This window comes from Poecile atricapillus, chromosome 26 (genome assembly GCF_030490865.1).
Source record: "Poecile atricapillus isolate bPoeAtr1 chromosome 26, bPoeAtr1.hap1, whole genome shotgun sequence".
In the NCBI taxonomy this organism is placed as follows: domain Eukaryota; kingdom Metazoa; phylum Chordata; class Aves; order Passeriformes; family Paridae; genus Poecile; species Poecile atricapillus.
The window spans coordinates 416,050-442,151 of record NC_081274.1 but is presented as its reverse complement, the minus strand read 5'-3'; the positions used below and the strand labels follow the sequence as shown (position 1 = coordinate 442,151).

Sequence of the window (26,102 nt, the reverse complement as noted above, 5' to 3'; positions counted from 1 at the left end):
TGGGGGTTTTCTCAGCGATTTTTGGGAAGAAGGGGGGGAATCTTTGGGGTTTTTTTTAATTTATATTTTTATATTTTTTAATTATTTTTTTAATTTATTTTTTGTTGTTTTCTTAGTTCATTTTCTCTTATTTTTATAAATTTAGTTTTTTGTTATTTCTTTAAATTTTTCGGGGGGTTTTCTCGGCGTTTTTTGAGGGGGAGGGGGGAAAATTTTTTGGTTTTTTTTTAATCAACTTTCTGTTATTTTTTAATTAATTTTTTTTTGTTATATTTTAATTTATTTTCTGTTGTTTTTTTAAATTTTTTGGGGGGGAATTTCTCGCCACTTTTCGAGGGAAGCGGGGGAATTCTTTGTTATTATTTTTTAATTAATTTTTTGTTATTTTGAACCCATTTTTTGTTATTATTTTTTAATTAATTTTTTGTTATTTTTTAACCTATTTTTTGTTATTATTGTTTAATTACTTTTTTGTTATTTTTTAAACTTATTTTTTGGTTTTTTTAACCTAATTTCTTGTTACTTTTTAATCCACTTTCTGTTACTTTTTAATTAACTTTTTCTTACTTTTAATTTAATTTTCCGTTATTCTTCAAATTCATTTTCTCTTTATTTTTTTTCTAATTTCCTTTTTTTTTTTTATTTTTAACTCCATCTCTGTTACTTTTAAATCAATTTTCAGTTATTTTTTGTACTTAATTTTTTTCTTATCCTTTAAATTAATTTTTCCTTATTTTTTAAACTCATTTTTCCTTATTTTTTAAACTAATTTTTCCTTTTTTTTTAACTAATTTTTCCTTATTTTTAAACTAATTTTTCCTTATTTTTTAAACTATTTTTTCTCATTTTTTAAGTTTAATTTTTAATTTTTATTTTTTTTTAATTTTTTTTTTTCTGGGTTTTTTCCCCCCCTTTTTTTTCTGGGTGGGGGGAGGGGCCGATGCCTCCCAAACGCTTCCGGGGTGGGGGAGGGGAGGGGGGGAGGGGCGGGGGTGCCCCGGGGGGGGGGAGGAAGAGGAAGGAGAGCCCGGGGAGACCCCGCAGGGCGGGGGGAGGGGCCCCGGAGCCCCCCAATATTTGTGTGGAGTGCGGGAAAAGCTTCGAGCGCGGCTCCGCCCTGGCCGAGCATCGCCGCGGTCACTCCGGACACTCCGGACACTCCGGACACTCCCCTGGTCACCCTGACCCCTCCCCCGGTCACTCTGACCCCTCCCCCCATCACCCTGACCCCTCCCCTGGTCACCCTGACCCCTCCCCCCATCACCCTGACCCCTCCCCTGGTCACTCTGACCCCTCCCCCGGTCACCCTGACCCCTCCCCCATCACCCTGACCCCTCCCCCGCTCACTCTGACCCCTCCCCCCATCACCCCTGACCCCTCCCCTGGTCACTCTGACCCCTCCCCCGGTCACCCTGACCCCTCCCCTGGTCACCCTGACCCCTCCCCCCATCACTCTGACCCCTCCCCTGGTCACTCTGACCCCTCCCCGCTCACTCCCGTGGTCACTCCCGTGGTCACTCCGGCCACGCCGGTGACCGTGGGCAGCGAGGGCTTGGTGGTCAGCGGAACCTCGCCAGTGGTCATCGAGGTGTTGGTGGTCATCAGATGTCGCCAGTGGTCATCAGGATCTTGCTGGTGGTCATCAGGATGTCGTTGGTGGTCAGCGAGGTGTTGGTGGTCAGCGGAACCTCGCAGTGGTCATCGAGGTGTTGGTGGTCATCAGGATGTCGCCAGTGGTCATCAGGATCTTGCTGTGGTCATCAGGATGTCGTTGGTGGTCATCGAGGTGTTGGTGGTGGTCAGCGGAACCTCACCAGTGGTCATCGAGGTGTTGGTGGTCATCAGGATGTCACCAGTGGTCATCAGGATGTTGCTGGTGGTCAGCAAGGGGTTGGTGGTCAGCGGAACCTCACCAGTGGTCATCGAGGTGTTGGTGGTCATCAGGATGTCGCCAGTGGTCATCAGGATCTTGCTGGTGGTCATCAGGATGTCGCTGGTGGTCAGCGAGGGGTTGGTGGTCAGCGGAATGTCGGTGGTGGTCAGCGGAACCTCGCCAGTTGGTCATCAGGATGTCCCCAGTGGTCAGCGAGGTGCCGGTGGTCATCAGGACGTCATTGGTGGTCATCGAGGTCTTGGTGGTCAGCGGGATCTTGCCGGTGGTCATCGGGATGGTGACGGTCAGTGGGACGCTGCTGGTGGTCATCGGGATCTTGCCAGTGGTCATCAGGATGTCCCCAGTGGTCATCAGGATGTCCCCAGTGGTCAGCAGAACCTTGCCAGTGGTCAGCAGGCTGTGGCCGGTGGTCATCGAGGTGCCGGCGGTCGCCGAGGTGCCGGCGGTCAGCGGAGTCCCGCCAGTGGTCATCGAGATGTCCCCGGTGGTCATCGGATTGGTCATCGAGGTGTTTCCAGTGGTCATCGAGGTGTTCCCGGTGGTCATCGAGGTGGTTCTGATGGTCACCAAGACCTCACCAGTGGTCATCAGGATGTCGCCAGTGGTCATCGAGATGTCCCCAGTGGTCATCGAGGTGTCCCCAGTGGTCACCAGGATGTCCCCAGTGGTCATCGGATTGGCGCGGGCTCGTCGGGGCGTCCCCAGTGGTCATCGAGGTGTCACCAGTGGTCATCAGGACATCGCCAGTGGTCATCGAGATGTCCCCAGTGGTCATCGGGGTGTCTCCAGTGGTCATCGAGATGTCCCCAGTGGTCATCGGGGTGTCTCCAGTGGTCATCGAGATGTCCCCAGTGGTCACCAGGATGTCCCCAGTGGTCATCGAGGTGTCCCCAGTGGTCACCAGGATGTCCCCATTGGTCATCAGGACATCACCAGTGGTCATCGAGGTGTCTCCAGTGGTCATCGAGGTGTCCCCCAGTGGTCATCGAGATGTTTCCAGTGGTCATCGAGGTGTCTCCAGTGGTCATCGAGATGTCCCCGGTGGCCACCAGGCCACCCCCAGTGACCACCACACCCCCACCGCTGACCCCTCCGCTGACCCCCGCCCCACCCCTCCCCCTCCCCTCCTGCCTGGACTGCGGCAAACCCCTCCCCCACCCTCCCCTCCCCCTCCCCCACCCTCCCCTCCCCACCACTGCGTGGACTGCGGCAAAACCTTCACCAAAACCCCCCAAAAAACCCCCAAAAAACCCCCAAAAAACCCCAAAAAACCCCCAAAATCCCCCAAAGCTCCCTCGCTGCCCAACACCTGCGGCCAGTGCTGGCAGAGCTTCGGCCAGAGCTCGGACCTGGTCAAGCACCTGCGCATCCACACGGGCGAGCGGCCGTACGCCTGCGGCCACTGCGGCAAGCGCTTCAACGTCAGCTCCAACCTGATCCGGCACCGCCGCATCCACACCGGCGAGCGGCCCTACGGCTGCGGCGACTGCGGCAAGAGCTTCACCGACAAATCCACGCTCAGCCAGCACCGCCGCATCCACAGCGGCGAGAAACCCTACGGCTGCGGCGTCTGCGGCAAGAGCTTCAGCCGCAGCTCGCACCACAAGCGCCACCAGCGCACGCACGGCACCGGCGGTGAGGTGCTGCCGCTCTGGGCCTGCTGAGAGCGTTTGGGATGGGTTTGGATGGGTTTGGGTCAAAGCTTTGTCAAAAAAAGCAAAAAAAATGAAGTTTTTTGGTCAAAAAATGCCAATTTTGGAGTGGTTTTGTTGTGGTTCTTGGGTTGGGTCATCGCGTGTTGGGTGGTCGTGGTTGGGTTGGGTTTTATGGGATTTTATGGGATTTTTTAGGGATTTTTTGTGATTTTTTAGGGATTATTTTGGAGATTTTTTTGAGTTGTTTTGGGATTTTTTGGGGATTTTTTGCCATTTTTTCCCCATTTTTTTGGTGATTTTTTACCATTTTTTTCCAATTTTTTTTTGATTTTTGCAATTTTTTTACGATTTTTTTCCTATTTTTTTCCTATTTTTTGGTGCCTTTTTTGTGATTTTTTTGAGAATTTTTTCCCATTTTTTCCCAATTGTTTTTGGATCTTTTCCCGTTTTTTTCCGTATTTTTCACAATTTTTTGCCATTTTTTTGCCAATTTTTTGCCATTTTTTCCCCATTTTTTCCCATTTTTTCACCATTTTTTGTGATTTTTTCACCATTTTTTCCCCATTTTTTCCCCATTTTTTCCCCATTTTTCCCGTTCTTTCCCGTTCTTTTCCCGGTTCCGTTCCGGCTCCGTTTTTCCGGTGCTGCCGCTCTGGGCCTGCTGAGAGGGTTTGGGTTGGGTTTGGGTCAAAGCTTTGTCAAAAAAAGCAAAAAAAATGAAGTTTTTTGGTCAAAAAATGCCAATTTTGGAGTGGTTTTGTTGTGGTTCTTGGGTTGGGTTGTTGGGTCTTGGGTGGTCGTGGTTGGGTTGGGTTTTATGGGATTTTATGGGATTTTTTAGGGATTTTTTGTGATTTTTTAGGGATTATTTTGGAGATTTTTTTGAGTTGTTTTGGGATTTTTTGGGGATTTTTTGCCATTTTTTCCCGATTTTTTGGTGATTTTTTACCAATTTTTTCCAATTTTTTAATGATTTTTTGGCATTTTTTCACGATTTTTTTCCTATTTTTTTCCTATTTTTTTCCTATTTTTTGGTGCCTTTTTTGTGATTTTTAGAGAATTTTTTCCCATTTTTTCCCAATTTTTTTTGGATCTTTTCCCGTTTTTTTCCGTATTTTTCACGATTTTTTGCCATTTTTTTGCCAATTTTTCCCCATTTTTTCCCCATTTTTCCCCATTTTTTCCCCATTTTTTCCCCATTTTTTCCCCATTTTTTTCCCCATTTTTCCCCATTTTTTCCCCATTTTTCCCGTCCTTTCCCGTTCTTTTCCCGGCGCCGTTTCCGCTCTGCCCCGAGAGCTTCACCGACAAATCCACGCTCAGCCGGCACCGCCGCATCCACAGCGGCGAGAAACCGACGGCTGCGGCGTCTGCGGCAAGAGCTTCAGCCGCAGCTCGCACCACAAGCGCCACCAGCGCACGCACGGCACCGGCGGTGAGGTGCTGCCGCTCTGGGCCTGCTGAGACCGGTTCGGGTTGGGTTTGGATGGGTTTGGGTCAAAGCTTTGTCAAAAAAAGCAAAAAAAATGAAGTTTTTTGGTCAAAAAATGCCAATTTTGGAGTGGTTTTGTTGTGGTTCTTGCGTTGGGTCGTTGGGTCTTGGGTGGTCGCGGTTGGTTGGGTTTGATGGGATTTTTTGGGATTTTTTGGGGTTTTTTTGGCGATTTTTTGGTGATTTTTTGTGATTTTTTAGGGATTATTTTGGAGATTTTTTGGAGGTTTTTTGGGATTTTTTGCCATTTTTTCCCGATTTTTTTGGTGATTTTTTACCAATTTTTTCCAATATTTTTTTGATTTTTTTGCAATTTTTTTACGATTTTTTTCGTATTTTTCCGTATTTTTTTGGTGACTTTTTTGTAATTTTTTGAGAATTTTTTCCCATTTTTTCCCAATTTTTTTTGGATCTTTTCCCGTTTTTTTCCGTATTTTTCGCAATTTTTTGCCATTTTTTTGCCAATTTTTTGCCATTTTTTCCCCATTTTTTACCATTTTTTCACCATATTTTTGTCATTTTTTCCCCATTTTTTCCCCATTTTTTTGCCATTTTTTCCCCATTTTTCCACGATTTTTTCCCCATTTTTCCCGTTCTTTCCCAGAGTTTCCTGGTTCCGTTCCGGCTCCGTTTTTCCGGTGCTGCCGCTCTGGGCCTGCTGAGGGGGTTTGGGTTGGGTTTGGGTCAAAAAAAGCAAAAAAAATGAAGTTTTTTGGTCAAAAAATGCCAATTTTGGAGTGGTTTTGTTGTGGTTCTTGGGTTGGGTTGTTGGGTCTTGGGTGGTCGTGGTTGGGTTGGGTTTTATGGGATTTTATGGGATTTTTTAGGGATTTTTTGTGATTTTTTAGGGATTATTTTGGAGATTGTTTTGAGTTGTTTTGGGATTTTTTGGGGATTTTTTGCCATTTTTTCCCGATTTTTTGGTGATTTTTTACCAATTTTTTCCAATTTTTTAATGATTTTTTGGCATTTTTTCACGATTTTTTTCCTATTTTTTTCCTATTTTTTTCCTATTTTTTGGTGCCTTTTTTGTGATTTTTAGAGAATTTTTTCCCATTTTTTCCCAATTTTTTTTGGATCTTTTCCCGTTTTTTTCCGTATTTTTCACGATTTTTTGCCATTTTTTTGCCAATTTTTCCCCATTTTTTCCCCATTTTTCCCCATTTTTTCACCATTTTTTTGTGATTTTTTCCCCATTTTTTCCCCATTTTTTCCCCATTTTTTCCCCATTTTTTCCCCATTTTTTCCCCATTTTTCCCCATTTTTTCCCCATTTTTCCCGTCCTTTCCCGTTCTTTTCCCGGCGCCGTTTCCGCTCTGCCCCGAGAGCTTCACCGACAAATCCACGCTCAGCCGGCACCGCCGCATCCACAGCGGCGAGAAACCGACGGCTGCGGCGTCTGCGGCAAGAGCTTCAGCCGCAGCTCGCACCACAAGCGCCACCAGCGCACGCACGGCACCGGGGACGCGGCGGTGCTGCCGCTCTGGGCCTGCTGAGGGGGTTTGGATGGGTTTGGGTTGGAGTTATGTCAAAAAAAGCAAAAAAAATGAAGTTTTTTGGTCAAAAAATGCCAATTTTGGAGTGGTTTTGTTGTGGTTCTTGGGTTGGGTCATCGCGTGTTGGGTGGTCGCGGTTGGGTTGGGTTTTATGGGATTTTATGGGATTTTTTGGGTTTTTTTGGTGATTTTTTGTGATTTTTTAGGGATTATTTTGGAGATTTTTTGGAGGTTTTTTGGGATTTTTTGCCATTTTTTCCCGATTTTTTTGGTGATTTTTTACCAATTTTTTCCAATATTTTTTTGATTTTTTTGCGATTTTTTTACGATTTTTTTCGTATTTTTCCGTATTTTTTTGGTGACTTTTTTGTGATTTTTTGAGAATTTTTTCCCATTTTTTCCCAATTTTTTTTGCATCTTTTCCCATTTTTTTCCAAATTTTTCACGATTTTTAGTGATTTTTTTGCCATTTTTTAGCCATTTTTTAGCGATTTTTTTACGATTTTTTCCTTATTTTTTTGCCATTTTTTCCCCATTTTTTCCCCATTTTTTACCATTTTTTCACCATTTTTTTGTGATTTTTTTCCCCATTTTTTCCCCATTTTTTCCCCATTTTTTCCCCATTTTTCCCCATTTTTTCCCCATTTTTCCCGTCCTTTCCCGTTCTTTTCCCGGCGCCGTTTCCGCTCTGCCCCGAGAGCTTCACCGACAAATCCACGCTCAGCCAGCACCGCCGCATCCACAGCGGCGAGAAACCGACGGCTGCGGCGTCTGCGGCAAGAGCTTCAGCCGCAGCTCGCACCACAAGCGCCACCAGCGCACGCACGGCACCGGGGACGCGGCGCTGCTGCCGCTCTGGGCCTGCTGAGAGGGTTTGGGATGGGTTTGTGTCAAAAAAAGCAAAAAAAATGAAGTTTTTTGGTCAAAAAATGCCAATTTTGGAGTGGTTTTGTTGTGGTTCTTGGGTTGGGTCATCGCGTGTTGGGTGGTCGCGGTTGGGTTGGGTTTTATGGGATTTTATGGGATTTTTTGGGTTTTTTTGGCGATTTTTTGGTGATTTTTTGTGATTTTTTAGGGATTATTTTGGAGATTTTTTGGAGTTTTTTGGGGATTTTTTGGGGATTTTTTGCCATTTTTTCCCGATTTTTTGGTGATTTTTTACCAATTTTTTCCAATTTTTTAATGTTTTTTTGCCATTTTTTGACGATTTTTTTCCTATTTTTTTCCTATTTTTTGGTGCCTTTTTTGTGATTTTTTGAGAATTTTTTCCCATTTTTTCCCAATTTTTTTGGGATCTTTTCCCGTTTTTTTCCGTATTTTTCACAATTTTTTGCCATTTTTTTGCCAATTTTTTGCCATTTTTTCCCCATTTTTTCCCATTTTTTCACCATTTTTTGTGATTTTTTCACCATTTTTTCCCCATTTTTCACCATTTTTTCCCCATTTTTCCCGTTCTTTCCCGTTCTTTTCCCGGTTCCGTTCCGGCTCCGTTTTTCCGGTGCTGCCGCTCTGGGCCTGCTGAGAGGGTTTGGGTTGGGTTTGGGTTGGGTTTGGGTCAAAGCTTTGTCAAAAAAAGCAAAAAAAATGAAGTTTTTTGGTCAAAAAATGCCAATTTTGGAGTGGTTTTGTTGTGGTTCTTGGGTTGGGTCATCGCGTGTTGGGTGGTCGTGGTTGGGTTGGGATTTATGGGATTTTTTGAGGTTTTTTAGGAATTTTTTAGGGATTTTTTGGCAATTTTTTGTGATTTTTTAGGGATTATTTTGGAGATTTTTTGGAGTTTTTTTGGGATTTTTTGGGGATTTTTTGCCATTTTTTCCCGATTTTTTGGTGATTTTTTACCAATTTTTTCCGATTTTTTAATGTTTTTTTGCCATTTTTTTACGATTTTTTTCCGATTTTTTTTCCTATTTTTTGGTGCCTTTTTTGTGATTTTTTGAGAATTTTTTGCCATTTTTTCCCAATATTTTTGGGATCTTTTCCCATTTTTTCCCGAATTTTTTGCAATTTTTAGTGATTTTTTCGCCTTTTTTTAGCAATTTTTTCCTCATTTTTTTGTCTTTTTTTTGCCAATTTTTTTGCCATTTTTTCCCCATTTTTCCACCATTTTTTCCCCATTTTTCCCGTTCTTTCCCAGAGTTTCCCGGTTCCGTTCCGGCTCCGTTTTTCCGGTGCTGCCGCTCTGGGCCTGCTGAGAGGGTTTGGATGGGTTTGGGTCAAAGCTTTGTCAAAAAAAGCAAAAAAATGAAGTTTTTTGGTCAAAAAATGCCAATTTTGGAGTGGTTTTGTTGTGGTTCTTGGGTTGGGTCGTTGGGTCTTGGGTGGTCGCGGTTGGGTTGGGTTTTATGGAATTTTTTGGGATCTTTTGGTGATTTTTTGGCGATTTTTTGGGGATTTTTAGGGATTTTTTTGGGATGATTTTGGAGATTTTTATGTGATTTTTTTTTTAGTTTTTTGGGGATTTTTTGCGAATTTTTTGTGCTTTTTTAACGATTTTTTGCAATTTTGTTGTGATTTTTTTTAGGGATTATTTTGGAGATTTTTTGGAGTTTTTTTGGGATTTTTTTGCAATTTTTTGCCATTTTTTTTCCAATTTTTTGGTGATTTTTTACCATTTTTTTTCCAATTTTTTTTTTAATTTTTGCCATTTTTTTACGATTTTTTTCCTATTTTTTTTCCTATTTTTTGGTGACTTTTTTGTAATTTTTTAGTGATTTTTTTGCCATTTTTTGGTGATTTTTTTTGCCATTTTTTTGTGATTTTTTTTGCCATTTTTTTCCAGTTTTTTGGGGATCTTTTCCCGTTTTTTTGCGAATTTGTTGCGATTTGTTAGCATTTTTTTGTGATTTTTTCGTTATTTTTTTTGCCATTTTTTTGCTATTTTTTTCGGGATTTTTTGCGAATTTTTTGCCATTTTTTTCCATATTTTTTTGCGATTTTTCCCCCATTTTTTGCTGATTTTTTTGCAATTTTTTCAGATTTTTTTGGTGACTTTTTTAGGGATCATTTTGGAGATTTTTTGGAGGTTTTTTTGGGATATTTTGGGGATTTTTTTCAAGTTTTTGGGGATTTTTTTTGCGATTTTTTTTGCCACTTTTTGGTATTTTTTTGTCAGTTTTTTCCGCTTTTTTTGGGATTTTTTTGGAGTTTTTTGGGATTTATTTGGAATTTTTGGGGATTTTTTTTGGGGAGGTTTTGGGGTTTTTTGATCCCAAAGCCCCTCCCCCCACTCAAAGCCCCTCCCCCTTTGATGACGTCACCCATCCCAATGACGTCACGCCCACCCCGATGACGTCACACCACAGGGATTCTCTTTGGGTGGGGGGAGGGGTTTTATTAAAAGCGGGGGAGGGGAAATTTGGCAAAATCCGCGCCCCTCCCCCACCCCTCCCCTCCCCCACCCCCAATAAATACCCGGGCTCAGGAGGGGGCGGGGCTTGGCTGCGGCAGCCAATCAGCACCGGCCACGCCCCCTGGCCACGCCCCCTGCCGTGGGTCACAGCCTGGTCCCGCTATGGGGCACAAGGGGGGGGCTGTGGGGCACTCCCGGCCCCACTCGTGCCTCAGTTTCCCCCCACTTGGGGGTCGGTCCCTGCCCCACTTGGGGGTCACAGCCAGCCCCACTTGGGGGGCAGAGCTGGCCCCACTCGTGCCTCAGTTTCCCCCCACTTGGGGGTCACTTTGTTCCCAACTTGGGGGTCAGTCCAAGCCCCACTTGGGGGTCACAGCCAGCCCCACTCGTGCCTCAGTTTCCCCCCACTTGGGGGTCACTTTGTTCCCAACTTGGGGGTCGGTCCCTGCCCCACTTGGGGGTCACTTTGTTCCCACTTAGGGGTCAGACCCGGCTCCACTCGTGCCTCAGTTTCTCCCCACTTGGGGGTCAGTCCAGGCCCCAATTATGGGTCAGTCCCAGCCCCACTCGTGCCTCAGTTTCCCCCCACTTGGGGGTCACTTTGTTCCCACTTATGGGTCAGTTCGGGCCCCACTCGTGCCTCAGTTTCTCCCCACTCGTGCCTCAGTTTCTCCCCACTTGGGGGTCAGTCCCTGCCCCACTCCCGGCTCCGCTGTGGGGCTGCAGGGCCGGGGGTCACTGCAGGGTCCCCCTGTGGGGCACCGTGGGGATCTGTGGGTCACGGGGAGCAGCCGTGGGGCTCCGTGGGTCACTCTGGTTGGCTGTAGGGTGCTGTGGGTCGCTCCGTGGGTCACTTGGGCTCTGTGGGTCACTCTGGGTGGCCGTGGGGCTCCGTGGGTCACTCCATGGGTCACTCGTGGGTCGCTGTGGGTCACTTGTGGGGCTCTGTTGGTCTCTCTGGGTGGCCGTGGGGCTCCGTGGGTCACTTGTGGGGCTCCGTGGGTCACTTGTGGGGCTCTGTGGGTCACCCGTGGGTCGCTGTGGGTCACTTGTGGGGCTCCGTGGGTCACCCGTGGGTCGCTGTGGGTCACCCGTGGGGCTCCGTGGGTCACTTATGGGTCGCTGTGGGTCACTTGTGGGGCTCCGTGGGTCACTTGTGGGTCGCTGTGGGTCACTTGTGGGGCTCCGTGGGTCACTTATGGGGCTCCGTGGGTCACTTGTGGGTCGCTGTGGGTCACCCGTGGGTCTCCGTGGGTCACTTGTGGGGCTCCGTGGGTCACTTGTGGGTCGCTGTGGGTCACTTGTGGGTCGCTGTGGGTCACTTGTGGGTCGCAGCTCCGCCGACAGCGCGTCGAAGGCGTCCAACATGGCGGCGCGGACGCGCTCGGTCAGCGCGGGGACGTCGGCCGGGCCCAGGCCCCGAGTGGCCAACGGCGGCAGCACCTGGATCACGCACTGCCCTGGGGGGCGCGGGTCGGGGGCTGCCCCATAGATCCCTGCCCCATAGATCCCTGCCCCATAGCGGCCTGACCCATAGATCCCTGCCCCATAGATCCCTGCCCCATAGCGGCCTGACCCATAGAGCTCTGCCCCACAGAGCCCTGACCCATAGAGCTCTTACCTATAGATCCCTGCCCCATAGCGGCCTGACCCATAGAGCCCTGACCCATAGATCCCTGCCCCATAGAGCCCTGCCCCATAGCGGCCTGACCCATAGAGCTCTGCCCCACAGAGCCCTGCCCCATAGAGCTCTTACCTATAGATCCCTGCCCCATAGCGGCCTGACCCATAGAGCCCTGACCCATAGTGGCCTGCCCCATAGAACTCTGCCCCATAGAGCCCTGACCCATAGAGCTCTTCCCTATAGACCCCTGCCCCATAGATCCCTGCCCCATAGCGGCCTGACCCATAGAGCCCCTGACCCATAGAGCCCTGCCCCATAGCAGCCTGTCCCATAGATCCCTGCCCCATAGCGGCCTGACCCATAGAGCCCTGCCCCATAGAGCCCCTGTCCCATAGAGCTCTTCCCTATAGACCCCTGCCCCATAGATCCCTGCCCCATAGAGCCCTGACCCATAGAGCTCTTCCCTATAGACCCCTGCCCCATAGATCCCTGCCCCATAGCGGCCTGACCCATAGAGCTCTTCCATATAGACCCCTGCCCCATAGATCCCTGCCCCATAGAGCCCTGCCCCATAGCGCCCTGCCCCATAGATCCCTGCCCCCTAGACCCCTGCCCCATAGAGCCCTGCTCCATAGCCCCCTGCCCCATAGAGCTCTGCCCCACATAGAACACCCTGCCCCACACAAAATCCCCCAGCCCCACACATCCCCCAGCCCCACACATCCCCCCCAGCCCAAGTGCCCCCCCAGCCCCACAAGTGCCCCCCAGCCCCACAAGTTCCCCCCAGCCCCACAAGTTCCCCCCAGCCCCACAAGTGTCCCCCAGCCCCACAAGTGCCCCCCAGCCCCACAAGTGCCCCCCCTCACCAGCCGTGAACCTGCGCTCCCGTTTGCTGTAGAAGTGTTGGTAGGACGAGATCACGATGGGGACCACGGGCACCTGTGGGGCAGGACGGGCTCGGGGAGGCTCCTGCTGCCCCACAGCTGCTGCCCCACAGCTGCTGCCCCACAGCTGCTGCCCCACGGCTGCCCCACGGCTGCCCCACAGCTCCCCACATACCTGGGCCTGCACGGCCAGGTGGAAGGCGCCGCGCTTGAAGGGCAGCATGGAGCCGCTGTGGTTCCGTGTGCCCTCGGGGAACACCCACACCCGAACCTGTGGGGCAGAGAGAGCTGTGGGGCTGCCCCATAGCGTCAGCACCCACACCTGTGGGGCAGAGAGAGCTGTGGGGCTGCCCCATAGCGTCAGCACCCACACCTGTGGGGCAGAGAGAGCTGTGGGGCTGCCCCATAGCGTCAGCACCCACACCTGTGGGGCAGAGAGAGGTGTAGGGCTGCCCCATAGCGTCAACACCCACACCTGTGGGGCACAGAGAGATGTGGGGCTGCCCCATAGCGTCAGCACCCACACCTGTGCGGCAGAGAGAAATGTGGGGCTGCCCCATAGCGTCAGCACCCACACCTGTGGGGCAGAGAGAGATGTGGGGCAGCCCCATAGCGTCAACACCCACACCTGTGGGGCAGAGAGAGCTGTGGGGCTGCCCCATAGCGTCAACACCCACACCTGTGGGGCAGAGAGAGCTGTGGGGCTGCCCCATAGCGTCAGCACCCACACCTGTGGGGCAGAGAGAGCTGTGGGGCTGCCCCATAGCGTCAGCACCCACACCTGTGGGGCAGAGAGAAATGTGGGGCTGCCCCATAGCGCCCCATAACTGCCCCATAGCCCAGCCCCACTCATGTCCTGGCTGAGCATGGTGTGGGCAGCCTTGGCCATGACGCTGCCAGCCCCATAGCGCCCCATAGCGCCCCATAACCACCCCATAGCACCCCACAGCGCCCCATATCCCATCCCCACTCACGTCCTGGCTGAGCATGGTGTGTGCAGCCTCGGCCATGATGCTGCCAGCCCCATAGCGCCCCATAACCACTCCATAACTGCCCCATAGCACCCCATAACTGACCCATAGCGCCCCATAACCACCCCATAGCGCCCCATAACTGCCCCATAGCGCCCCATAACCCAGCCCCACTCACGTCCTGGCTGAGCATGGTGTGTGCAGCCTCGGCCATGACGCTGATGGCGTCGTGCGTGCGCTTGCGGTCGATGAAGATGATGCCCCCGAGCCAGCAGACGACGCCCACGGCGCCCATGTAGAGCAGCTCCCGCTTGGCGATGGGGACGCAGCGGTCGGGGAGCACCTCCATCATCCCTGGGGGGGACGCGTGGGGCACGTGTGGGGGGTGTGGGGCACGTGTGGAGCACGTGTGGGGGGTGTGGGGCACGTGTGGGGCACGTGTGGGGGGTGTGGGGCACGTGTGGGGTGTGTGGGGCACGTGTGGGGCACGTGTGGGGGGTGTGGGGCACGTGTGGGGTGTGGGGGGCACGTGTGGGGTGTGTGGGGGGTGTGGGGCACGTGTGGGGCACGTGTGGGGCACATGTGGGGGGTGTGGGGCACATGTGGGGCACGTGTGGGGGGTGTGGGGCACGTGTGCGGGGTGTGGGGTGTGTGGGGCACGTGTGGGGCTGAGGGGAGTTTGGGGTTCAGTGGGGCAGCCGTTGGTTGGGGATCTGTGGGGTCAGGGACCTGTGAGATCGAGGATCTATGGGGCAGGGATCTATGGGGCAGGGATCTATGGGGATCTATGGGGCAGGGATCTATGGGGATCTATGGGGCAGAGGCTCTATGGGGCAGGGATCTATGGGGCAGGGATCTATGGGGATCTATGGGGCAGGGATCTATGGGGATCTATGGGGCAGAGGCTCTATGGGGCAGGGATCTATGGGGATCTATGGGGCAGGGCTCTATGGGTCAGGGATCTATGGGGATCTATAGGTCAGGGATGTGTGGGTCAGAGATGTGTGGGGCAGGGATGTGTGGGGCAGGGATCTATGGGGCACATACCCAGCAGGTCCAGCGAGCTCTGGTGGTTGCTCACCACCACGTAGGGCTGTGAGCTCAGAGCTCCATGGGGATCTATGGGGCAGGGATGTGTGGGGCAGGGATCTATGGGGCAGGGATCTATGGGGCAGGGATGTGATCTATGGGGCACATACCCAGCAGGTCCAGAGAGCTCTGGTGGTTGCTCACCACCACGTAGGGCTGTGAGCTCAGAGCTCCATGGGGATGTGTGGGGCAGGGATGTGTGGGGCAGGGATGTGATCTATGGGGCAGGGATCTATGGGGCAGGGATCTATGGGGCACATACCCAGCAGGTCCAGCGAGCTCTGGTGGTTGCTCACCACCACGTAGGGCTGTGAGCTCAGAGCTCCATGGGGATGTGTGGGGCAGGGCTCTATGGGGCAGGGATCTATGGGGCAGGGATCTATGGGGCACATACCCAGCAGGTCCAGAGAGCTCTGGTGGTTGCTCACCACCACGTAGGGCTGCCGTGGGGGGAAGTTCTGCGCCCCCCTGACCTCCATGCGGATCCCGTAGAGTCTCTTCACGTGCTGCATCAGCCCCCGGATGATTCTGTGGGGCAGACTTGGGGGGCTCAGCCCCATAGCGGGACCCACAGAGCCCCAGGGGTAAACACACCAGTGCTCTGGGGTGGGGGATTGAGCCAAAACTGCGCCGAGTTGTCCCAAAACGGCTCCAAATTGTCCCAAAACGGCTCCAAATCGTCCCAAAACGGCTCCAAATCGTCCCAAAACTGCCTCAAACAACCCAAAACTGCCTCAAATGACCCAAAACTGCTCCAAATCGTCCCAAAACTGCTCCAAATCACCCCAAAACTGCCTCAAATGACCCAAAACTGCCCCAAAACTGCCCCAAGTAACCCAAAACTGCCTCAAAACGGCTCCAAATCGTCCCAAAACTGCCTCAAATGACCCAAAACTGCCCCCAAACTGCTCCAAATCACCCCAAAAGTGCCTTAAATAACCCAAAACTGCCTCAAATAACCCAAAACTGCCTCAAAACTGTCCCAAGTAACCCAAAACTGCCCCAAATCACCCAAAACTGCCTCAAATCCTCCCAAAACTGCCCCAAATCTCCCCATAACTGCCCCAAATCTCCCCAAAACTGCCCCAAATCACCCAAAACTGCCTCAAATCCTCCCAAAACTGCCCCAAATCTCCCCATAACTGCCCCAAATCTCCCCAAAACTGCCCCAAATCACCCAAAACTGCCTCAAATCCTCCCAAAACTGCCCCAAATCTCCCCATAACTGCCCCAAATCACCCAAAACTGCCCCAAATAACCCAAAACTGCCCCAAATCACCCAAAACTGCCCCAAATCACCCAAAACTGCCTCAAATCACCCAAAACTGCCCCAAATAACCCAAAACTGCCCCAAATAACCCAAAACTGCCCCAAATAACCCAAACCTGCCTCAAAACTGCCCCAAATTGTCCCAAAACTGCCCCAAATTGTCCCAAAACTGCCCCAAATCCCCTCAAAGTGATCCCAAATCACCTCCTAATGACCCTAAAATGACCCAAAATCCCCGGAATTCTCCCCAAATTCCCCTCTCACTTCATGTTCTCCACGTCCCTGCCCCTGAGGGCGCACAGGGGGATGGCCAGGAGCCCCAAATCCCCCCAAATCCCCCCAAAATCACCCAAAATCCCCCCATATCTCCCCATAACTGACCCATAGTGACACATAATGACCCCAAAATGTCCCAAAATCCCCGGAATTCTCCCCAAAACGTGTCCTCACTTCATGTTCTCCACGTCCCTGCCCCTCAGGGCGCACAGGGGGATGGCCAGCAGGGCCAGCAGCCCCAAAACCACCCCAAATCCCCCCAAAATCCCCCCAAAATCCCCCTAAAATCCCCCATAACCACCCCATATCTCACCCATATCTCACCCAAAATGACCCCAAAATGACCCAAAATGCCCCAAAATCCCCGGAATTCTCCCCAAAATCCCCTCTCACTTCATGTTCTCCACGTCCCTGCCCCTGAGGGCGCACAGGGGGATGGCCAGCAGGGCCAGCAGCCCCAAAACCACCCCAAATCCCCCCAAAATCCCCCAAATCCCCCCAAAATCCCCCCAAAATCCCCCCATAATGACCCATAACTGACCCATAGTGACCCATAACTGACCCCATAATGACCCAAAATCCCCGGAATTCTCCCCAAAATCCCCTCTCACTTCATGTTCTCCACGTCTCTTCCCCTCAGGGCACACAGGGGGATGGCCAGCAGGGCCAGCAGCAGGATCCAGCCGTTGTAGAATCCCATCTTGCAGAAGAAGCGGAAGGAGCCGCAGCGCTCGTAGAGCAGCGGCAGCAGCAGCAGCGCCAGCGCCAGCGCCGCCGTCCCCACCGTCACCTCCATCCTGCCTGGGGAGGGAGAGAATGTTCTGGAAGGGGCTGGGGGGAGTGGGGGAGAAAGCAGAAAAAAATCTGCCCCAAAATGTGCATTTTGGGGAAAAAAAGCCCAAAAAAATCGATTTAAAACATTAAATTTGCCCCAAAATTGGATTTTTTGAGACCCTAAATTGTCCATTTCGGGGAAAAAAACACCCAAAAAATCCATTAAAGACCCCAAATCTGCCCCAAAATTGCACCTTGAGACACTAAATTGTCCATTTTGTGGAGAAAAACTCCCAAAAATTCATTAAAAGCACAAAATTTGCCCCAAAATTGCACCTTGGGAGCATAAATTGACCATTTTGGGAAGAAATCACAAAAAAACCCACATGGAAAACCCCAAATTTGCCCCAAAATTGTATTTTTGAGACCCTAAATTGTCCATTTTGTAGAGAAAAACTCCCAAAAATTCATTAAAAGCACAAAATCTGCCCCAAAATTGCACCTTGGAACCATAAATTGTCCATTTTGGGGAGAAATCCCAAAAAAATTCCCATGGAAAACCCCAAATTTGTCCCCACCGTCACCTCCATCCTGCCTGGGGACACAGAGAACGTTCTGGAAGGGGCTGGGGGGAGTTTGGGAGAAAGCAGAAAAAAATCTGCCCCAAAATTGCACTTTAAGACCCTAAATTGTCCATTTTGGGGAGAAAAAAACCCAAAAAAATCGATTTAAAACATGAAATTTGCCCCAAAATTGGATTTTTTGAGACCCTAAATTGTCCATTTTGTGAAGAAAAACACCAAAAAATCCATTTAAAACATGAAATTTGCCCCAAAATCGGATTTTTGAGACCCTAAATTGTCCATTTTGTGGAGAAATCACAAAAAAACCACATGGAAAACCCCAAATCTGCCCCAAAATTGCACCTTGGGAGCATAAATTGTCCATTTTGGGAAGAAATCACAAAAAAACCCACATGGAAAATCCCAAATTTGCCCCAAAATTGGATTTTTGAGACCCTAAATTGTCCATTTTGTGGAGAAAAACTCCCAAAAATTCATTAAAAGCACAAAATCTGACCCAAGATTGCACCTTGGAACGATAAATTGACCATTTTGGGGAGATATCACAAAAAAATTCCCATGGAAAACCCCAAATCCGTCCCCACCGTCACCTCCATCCTGCCTGGGGACACAGAGAAGGTTCTGGAAGGGGCTGGGGGAGTGGGGAGAAAGCAGAAAAAAATCTGCCCCAAAATGTGCATTTTGGGGGAAAAAAACCCAGTGGAAAACCCCAAATCTGCCCCAAAATTGGATTTTTGAGGCCCTAAATTGTCCATTTTGGGGAAAAAGTGTGAAAAATCTCCATGGAAAACCCCAAATCTGCCCCAAAATTGCACCTTGAGACCCTAAATTGAACATTTTGTGAAGAAAAACTCCCAAAAATTCATTAAAAGCACAAGATCTGACCCAAAATTGCACTTAGGGAGTCTAAATTGTCAATTTTGGGCAGAAATCACCAAAAAACCCACATGGAAAACCCCAAATTTGCCCCAAAATTGCATTTTTGAGACTCTAATTTGTCCATTTTGTAGAGAAAAACTCCCAAAAATTCATTAAAAGCACAAAATCTGACCCAAAATTGCACCTTGGGACCATAAATTGACCATTTTGGGGAGAAATCACAAAAAAATTCCCATGGAAAACCCCAAATCCGTCCCCACCGTCACCTCCATCCTGCCTGGGGACACACACAGAGAATGTTCTGGAAGGGGCTGGGGGGAGTGGGGGAGAAAGCAGAAAAAAATCTGCCCCAAAATGTGCATTTTGGGGGAAAAAAACCCAAAAAAAATCCATTTAAAACATTAAATTCGCCCCAAAATTGGATTTTTTTTTACCCTAAATTGTCCATTTTGTGGAGAAAACCCAAAAAAACCACATGGAAAACCCCAAATCTGCCCCAAAATTGCACCTTGGGAACATAAATTGTCCATTTTGGGGAGAAATCCCAAAAAAATTCCCATGGAAAACCCCAAATCTGTCCCCACCGTCACCTCCATCCTGCCTGGGGAGGGAGAGAATGTTCTGGAAGGGGCTGGGGGGAGTTGGGGAGAAAGCAGAAAAAAATCTGCCCCAAAATGTGCATTTTTAGGAGAAAAAAACCCCAAAAAAATCCATTTAAAACATTAAATTTGCCCCAAAATTGGATTTTTTTTTACCCTAAATTGTCCATTTTGTGAAGAAAAACCCCAAAAAATCCATTAAAGACCCCAAATCTGCCCCAAAATTGGACTTTGAGACCCTAAATTGTCCGTTTTGTGGAGAAATCCCAAAAAAATCCCTGTGGAAAACCCCAAATCTGCCCCAAAATTGCACTTTGGGACCCTAAATTGTCCATTTTGGGGAGAAAACCCCAAAAAATTTAATTTAAAACATGAAATTTGCCCCAAAATTGCAGTTTTGAGACCTTAAATTGTCCGTTTTGGGGAAAAAGTCTAAAAAATCTCCATTAAAAACCCCAAATTTTGACCTAGGGACTCCAAATTATTAATTTTGTGGAAAAAAACCACAAAAATTCATTAAAAACCCCCAAATCTGCCCCCACCGTCACCTCCATCCTGCCTGGGGACACACAGAACGTTCTGGAAGGGGCTGGGGGGGTTGGGGAGAAAGCAGAAAAAAATCTGCCCCAAAATGTGAATTTTGGGGGAAAAAAACCCAGTGGAAAACCCCAAATCTGCCCCAAAATTGCATTTTTGAGACCCTAAATTGTCAATTTCGGGGAAAAAAACCCCCAAAATCCCGGTGGAAATGGTGAAATCTGCCCCAAAATTGTACCCTGGGACCCTAAATTGTCCATTTTGGGGAAAAAGTCTAAAAAATCTCCATGGAAAACCCCAAATCTGCCCCAAAATCACATTTTTGAGACCCTAAATTGCCCATCTTGTGGAGAAAACCCCAAAAAATTTAATTTAAAACACGAAATTTGCCCCAAAATTGCAGTTTTGAGACCTTAACTTGTCCGTTTTGGGGAAAAAGTCTAAAAAATCTCCATTAAAAACCCCAAATCTGACCCAAATTTTGACCTAGGGACTCCAAATTATTAATTTTGTGGAAAAAAACCCCAAAAATTCATTAAAAAACCCCAAATTTGTCCCCACCGTCACCTCCATCCTGCCTGGGGACACACAGAACGTTCTGGAAGGGGCTGGGGGAGTTGGGGGAGAAAGCAGAAAAAAATCTGCCCCAAAATGTGAATTTTGGGGGAAAAAAACCCAGTGGAAAACCCCAAATCTGCCCCAAAATTGCATTTTTGAGACCCTAAATTATCAATTTTGGGGAAAAAAAACCCCAAAAATCCCGGTGGAAATGGTGAAATCTGCCCCAAAATTGTACCCTGGGACCCTAAATTGTCCATTTTGTGAAGAAAACCACCAAAAAATCCATTTAAAACATTAAATTCGCCCCAAAATCGGATTTTTGAGACCCTAAATTGTCCATTTTGGGGAAAAAGTCTGAAAAATCTCCATGGAAAAACCCAAATCTGCCCCAAAATTGCACTTTGGGAGCATAAATTGTCCATTTTGGGGAGAAAAAACCCCCAAAAATTAATTTAAAACATGAAATTTGCCCCAAAATTGCACTTTCGAGACCCTAAATTGTCCATTTTGTAGAGAAATCACCAAAAAGACTCCATGAAAATCATGAAATCCGCCCCAAAATTGGACTTTGAGATCCTAAATTGTGGCTTTTGTGTAAAAAAAACCCCAAAAATTCATAAAAAATCCCAAATCTGCCCAAAATTGCACTTAGGGAATCCAAATTATCCATTTTGTGGAGAAAAAAACCCAAAAAATTTATTAAAAACTTGAAATTTGCCCCAAAATTACCCTTGGGGACCCCCAAAATCCCCTCAGGACCCCCCAAATTCCCTCATTTTTATCACAAAATCCCTCATTTTACCCCAAAATCCCCCTCAGGACTCCAAAAATCCCTTATTTTACCCCAAAATCCCTCATTTTCCCCCAAATTTCCTCATTTTCACCACAAATTTCTTCATTTTCACCCCAAAATCCCCTCAGGATCCCCTCAATTCCCTCGTTTTCACCCCAAATTTCCACATTTTCACCTCAAAATCTCTCATTTTTACACCAAAATCTCTCATTTTCACCCCAAATTCCCTCATTTTTACACCAAAATTCCCTCAATTTTCTCTCAATTCCCCAAAATCTCCTCAATTTTTCCTCAAACCCCCAAAAATCTCCTCAATTTCTCCTCAAAATCTCAATTTCCCCTCATTTTTACACCAAAATCCCCTCAAAACCCCCAAAATCTCCTGAACTTCCCCAAAATCTCCTCAATTTCACCTCAAACCCCCAAAATCCCCTCAAAACCCCCAAAATCTCCTCAATTTCCCTCAAATCCCAAAAATCTCCTCAATTTCCCCTCAAACCTCCCAAAATCTGCTCAAATTTTACTCAAATTCCTCTCAATTTCCCCTCGAACCCCCCAAAATCTCAATTTCCCCCAAAATATCCTCAATATTTCCTCAAACCCCCCAAAATCTCCTCAATTTCACCCAAAAATCTCCTTATTTTCACCCCGAACCCCAAAATCTCCTCAATTTAACCCAAAATCTCCTCAATTTCCCCTCAAAATCTCCTCAAACCCCCAAAATCTCCTCAATTTCCCCTCAGGACCCCCCAAATCCCCTCAAAACCCCCAAAATCCCCTCAAAACCCATAAAATCCCCTCAAAGCCCCCAGAATCTCCTCATTTTCCCCCAAAATCTCCTCAATTCCCCAAAATCTCCTCAATTTCCCCTCAACGCCCCCAAAATCTCAATTTCCCCTCAGGACCTCCAAAATCCCCTCAAAACCCCCAAAATTCCCTCAAAACCCATAAAATCCCCTCAAAGCCCCCAGAATCTCCTCATTTTCCCCCAAAATCTCCTCAATTCCCCAAAATCTCCTCAATTTTTCCTCAAATTCCCCCAAATCTCCTCAATTTCACCCAAAAATCTCCTTATTTTCACCCCGAACCCCAAAATCTCCTCAATTTAACCCAAAATCTCCTCAATTTCCCCTCAAACTCCCAAAATATCAATTTCCCCTAATTTTTACACCAAAATCTCCTAAATTTTACCTCAAACCCCCCAAAATCTCAATTTCCCCTCAAAATCTCCTCAATTTCCCCTCAGGACCCCCAAAATCCCCTCAAAAACCCCAAAATCTCCTCAATTTCACCCAAAATCTCCTCAATTTCTCCAAAATCTCCTCAATTTCACCCTAAATCTCCTCAATTTCCCCTCAAAATCTCCTCAATTTCACCCCGAACCCCCAAAATCTCAATTTCCCCTCATTTTTACACCAAAATCTCCTCAATTTCCCCTCAAAATCTCCTCAATTTCACCTCAAACCTCCAAAATCTCAATTTCCCCTCATTTTTACACCAAAATCTCCTCAAAGCCCCCAAAATCTCCTCAATTTTCCCTCAAACCCCCAAAATCTCTTCAATTTCATCCCGAACCCCCAAAATCTCCTCAATTTCACCTCAAATCCCCCAAAATCTCCTCAATTTTCTCTCAATTCCCCAAAATCTCCTCATTTTTTCCTCAAACCCCCCAAATCCCCTCAATTTCTCCTCAAAATCTCAATTTCCCCTCATTTTTACACCAAAATCCCCTCAAAACCCCCAAAATCTCCTGAACTTCCCCAAAATCTCCTCAATTTCACCTCAAACCCCCAAAATCCCCTCAAAACCCCCAAAATCTCCTCAATTTCCCTCAAATCCCAAAAATCTCCTCAATTTCCCCTCAAACCTCCCAAAATCTGCTCAAACTTTACTCAAATTCCTCAAATTCTCCACAAATTCCCCTCGAACCCCCCAAAATCTCCTCAATTTCACCCAAAAATCTCCTTATTTTCACCCCGAACCCCAAAATCTCCTCAATTTAACCCAAAATCTCCTCAATTTCCCCTCAAACCCCCCAAAATCTCAATTTCCCCTCAAAATCTCCTCAATTTCCCCTCAGGACCCTCAAAATCCCCTCAAAAACCCCAAAATCTCCTCAATTTCACCCAAAATCTCCTCAATTTCTCCAAAATCTCCTCAATTTCACCCTAAATCTCCTCAGTTTCCCCTCAAACCCCCAAAATCGCCTCAATTTTTCCTCAAAAACCCCAAAATCCCCTCAATTTCCCCCCAAAATCTCCTCATTTTGCCCCCGGTTCCCCTCAGGGCCCCTCCCTCCCCTCAGGGCTCGGCCGGGCCCGGGCGGGGCCGGGCGGGGCGGCCCCGTGGGCGGCCCCAGCGCATCCCCGGAGCCTCCAGCGGCCCCATCCCCTCCCCGCGGCCCCCGGGACCCCTCGGGACCCCCCCGGGACCCCCAAAATCCGCTCGGGACCCCCGAAATCCCCTCAGGCCCCGCCGGTACCGGGAGGGGCGGCGGCTGCGGCGGCGGCGCGGGCCCGTCCCGGCGCCGGAAGCGACGTCACTGATTGACAACCGCCTGGGCCAATCAGCGCCGCGCGCCGCGCGTCCCGCCCCCTCCTCAGGGCCGTGCGTGGTTGCCGTGGTAACGAGGAAAGGGCGGGAAAAGGAACCGCCAAACCAGCGCGTCGCCACGGCAACGCGGCGGGGTGTCGTCCCGCCCCGCGCTGCTGATTGGATAAGCGTTATGCCTGTCAACGAGGCGCGACCAATCAAAAGCCAGCCGGTGGAAGTGGCGCCCAGCCAGCCAATCGCGTTTCGCGGGGGCCGGATCCTCATTGATGTCAGCCAATAGCAGCGCGGCGCTTTGATTGACAGGGGCGGGGGGAGATGGTGTGAGGGGAAGGAGAAGATGGCGGCGGCGGGCGGCGCTGAGGGGAGGAGCGGCGGCGATGGCGGCGGCGGCTGCGGCCGTTCCGCCTCCCGTGATGGACACCTGTGCAGGTGAGGGGCGGGATTTGGGGGGCTTTTTGGGGGTCTCGGGGGGATTTTGGGGGTCTCGGGGGGATTTTGGGGGGTCTCGGGGGAATTTTGGGGGGGTGTCCAAGGGAGGTTCTGAGGGGCGGGGGGAGATTTGGGGGTTTGAGGAGGCCCCTGAAGGGTCTGGGGGTGATTTTGAGGGGTCTCTGAGGGGTTTTGGGGTGGTTTGGGAGAGTCTGGGGGAATTTTGGGGGGTCTCTGAGGGATTTGGGGGGTTTTGGGGGGTCCCAGCCCGCTGTTCTCCCCTCCCCCCTCAGGTGAGATTTTTGGGTTGGGGAAAGTTTGAAAAAAACCCCAAATTTCACCCCAAAAATAAAACCTCCCCCTGCCCCTGCCCCGAGTTTGATTTGGGGTCGGGAAATGAGGGAAAAGAACCCAAAAAATTCCCCCAGGAGCCTCGAGAAACGCCCTGGGAGACACCAAAATTCACAGAATTCGAAGGAAATCACCCAAAAAAACCCACGCTGAGAATTGCTCAAAAGTTTGAGGAAAAATCCTCGAAAATTTAAAATTTAAGGAAAAAATTTAAGGGGAAAATCCCCAAAATTAAAGGGAAAATCGCTGAAAGTTAAAGGAAAAAAAGCCCAAAATTAAAAGAGATGAAAGCCCAAAGTGAAAGGGAAAATCCTGGAAAATTAAAGGAAACGTCCCCAAAAATTAAAGGAAAAATCTCCAAAAGTTAAAGGAAAAAGCCTTCAAAATTAAAGGGAAAAAAGTCTCAGAAATTTAAGGACAAATCCTCAAAAATTAAAGGAAAATTTCCAAAAAAACTACAGGAAAAACCCCCCCAAAATTAAATGAAAAATCTCCAAAATTGAAGTAAAACCCCCAGAAGTTCCCGAGGAAATGCCTGAAAAATTTTCCTCAAAAAACCCCAAATTTTCCCTGAAAATTCCCACAAAATCCTGATTAAACCTCCCAAAAAACCACCAAGAATTCCTCCAAAAAAAATCCCAGAAAATTCCCTTAAAAAAACCCCCAAAACGATCCCGAAATTCTGACAAAATCGCCCCAAAATTCCCGCCGAAAATTCCTTGAAAATTCCGATGAAATTTACCCCAAAATTTCCGCCTGAAATTCACCAAAATTCTGAAGAAATCCCCCCAAAATTCCGATGAAATCCCCCCAAAATTCCTGCCCCAAATTCCCCAAAATTCCGATGAAATCCCCCCAAAATTCCAATGAAATCCCCCCAAAATTCCTGCCCCAAATTCCCCAAAATTCTGAAGAAATCCCCCCAAAATTCCGATGAAATCCCCCCAAAATTCCTGCCCCAAATTCCCCAAAATTCTGACTAAATCCAAAATTCCGATGAAATCCCCCCAAAATTCCCGCCCCAAATTCCCCAGAATTCTGAAGAAATCCCCCCAAAATTCCGATGAAATCCCCCCAAAATTCCTGCCCCAAATTCCCCAAAATTCTGAAGAAATCCCCCCAAAATTCCCACCAAAAATTCCTTGAAAATTCCGACGAAATTCCCCAAAATTCCCGCCCAAAATTCCCCAAAATTCCGACAAAATCCCCCCAAAATTCCCGCCTGAAATTCCCCAAAATTCCTCAGTTTGGATTTTCCCGTTTTTTATTGATTTGAGGGAAAAACGCTCCTGGGAGGGGGCGGGGACAGAGAAAAAAGGCGCGGCCCCTTTAAGAAAGGGGCGTGGCCTCTGAGCAAACCACGCCCACAGAATGGGCGTGGCCTCACCAGAGGGGGCGTGGCTTGGAGACTTTTGCTTCCTTTGGGGGCGTGGCCAAACAGATTTATTCAAATGAGGGGGCGTGGCCACATAAACTTGTTTCCTATTGGGTGTGGCTTCCCAAACCATAAATTAATGAGGGGGCGTGGCTTAATTACAATCAAGGGGTGTGTCCTAATTAAATCCCAATGAGGGGGTGTGGCTTAATTAAATTAAAACAAAGGGCGTGGCTTAATTCCAATCAAGGGGTGTGTCCTAATTAAATATCAATGAGGGGTGTGGCTTAATTAAATTAAAACAAAGGGCGTGGCTTAATTCCAATCAAGGGGTGTGTCCTAATTAAATATCAATGAGGGGCGTGGCTTAATTCCAATCAAGGGGCATGTCCTAATTAAACATCAATGAGGGGCGTGGCTTAATTAAAACAAAGGGTGTGGCTTAATTCAAATCAAGGGGCGTGGCCTGATTAAATCCAATAAGGGCGTGGCTTAATTAAATTTTAATGAGAGGGTGTGACTTGATTAAATTTTGATTGGGGTGTGGCTTGAATAAATTAAATTCTAATGAGAGGGCGTGGTTTAAATTTTAATTGGGTGTGGCTTGAATAAATTAAATTTTAATGAGGGGCGTGGTTTGTGTTTATTACATTGAGGGGCGTGGCTTC

General features: G+C 48.4%; 2 protein-coding genes across 12 annotated transcripts in view; one reads left to right on the top strand and one right to left on the bottom strand.

Annotated features, from left to right (window-relative positions):
* Positions 1 to 3,737, top strand: part of LOC131588425 (uncharacterized) — an 8,416-nt gene extending 4,679 nt beyond the window's left edge. Inside the window, exons 3-8 of the mRNA XM_058857296.1 lie at positions 1,546 to 1,668; positions 1,707 to 1,789; positions 1,973 to 2,528; positions 2,611 to 2,862; positions 2,906 to 3,035; positions 3,083 to 3,737. Coding sequence (XP_058713279.1) covers positions 1,546 to 1,668; positions 1,707 to 1,789; positions 1,973 to 2,528; positions 2,611 to 2,862; positions 2,906 to 3,035; positions 3,083 to 3,558 — 1,620 coding nt within the window. The 3' untranslated portion in view covers positions 3,559 to 3,737. The remainder of the gene's footprint in view (positions 1 to 1,545; positions 1,669 to 1,706; positions 1,790 to 1,972; positions 2,529 to 2,610; positions 2,863 to 2,905; positions 3,036 to 3,082) is intronic.
* Positions 3,738 to 9,926: 6,189 nt separating this feature from the next.
* AGPAT1 (1-acylglycerol-3-phosphate O-acyltransferase 1) lies at positions 9,927 to 23,558 on the bottom strand. Of its 11 annotated transcripts, XM_058857388.1 has the most exons (11): positions 23,209 to 23,558; positions 16,611 to 16,796; positions 14,849 to 14,982; positions 13,544 to 13,719; positions 12,570 to 12,665; positions 12,377 to 12,449; positions 10,769 to 11,346; positions 10,549 to 10,699; positions 10,408 to 10,459; positions 10,295 to 10,316; positions 9,927 to 10,225 (listed from the first exon to the last, which is right to left on the bottom strand). In XM_058857388.1, the coding sequence occupies exons 1-8, from the start codon at positions 23,541 to 23,543 to the stop codon at positions 10,622 to 10,624; spliced, it is 1,656 nt and encodes a 551-aa protein (XP_058713371.1). In that variant the 5' UTR covers positions 23,544 to 23,558; the 3' UTR covers positions 9,927 to 10,225; positions 10,295 to 10,316; positions 10,408 to 10,459; positions 10,549 to 10,621. The 11 variants fall into 11 exon arrangements, with proteins under 11 accessions (XP_058713371.1, XP_058713370.1, XP_058713368.1 ...); XM_058857387.1 differs by having other exon boundaries at positions 10,295 to 10,459; XM_058857385.1 differs by lacking the exon at positions 10,295 to 10,316 and having other exon boundaries at positions 10,341 to 10,459.
* Between the last annotated feature and the right edge of the window lie 2,544 nt (positions 23,559 to 26,102).

Coding starts and splice junctions, on each gene's coding strand:
- AGPAT1 (XM_058857386.1), bottom strand. CDS start 23,543: ATGAGGATCCGGCCCCCGCGAAACGCGATTGGCTGGCTGGGCGCCACT. Junction 16,797..23,208: donor CGCAGCCGCCGCCCCTCCCG/GTACCGGCGGGG, acceptor CTCCCCAGGCAG/GATGGAGGTGACGGTGGGGA. Junction 14,983..16,610: donor AGAGACGTGGAGAACATGAA/GTGAGAGGGGAT, acceptor TCTGCCCCACAG/AATCATCCGGGGGCTGATGC.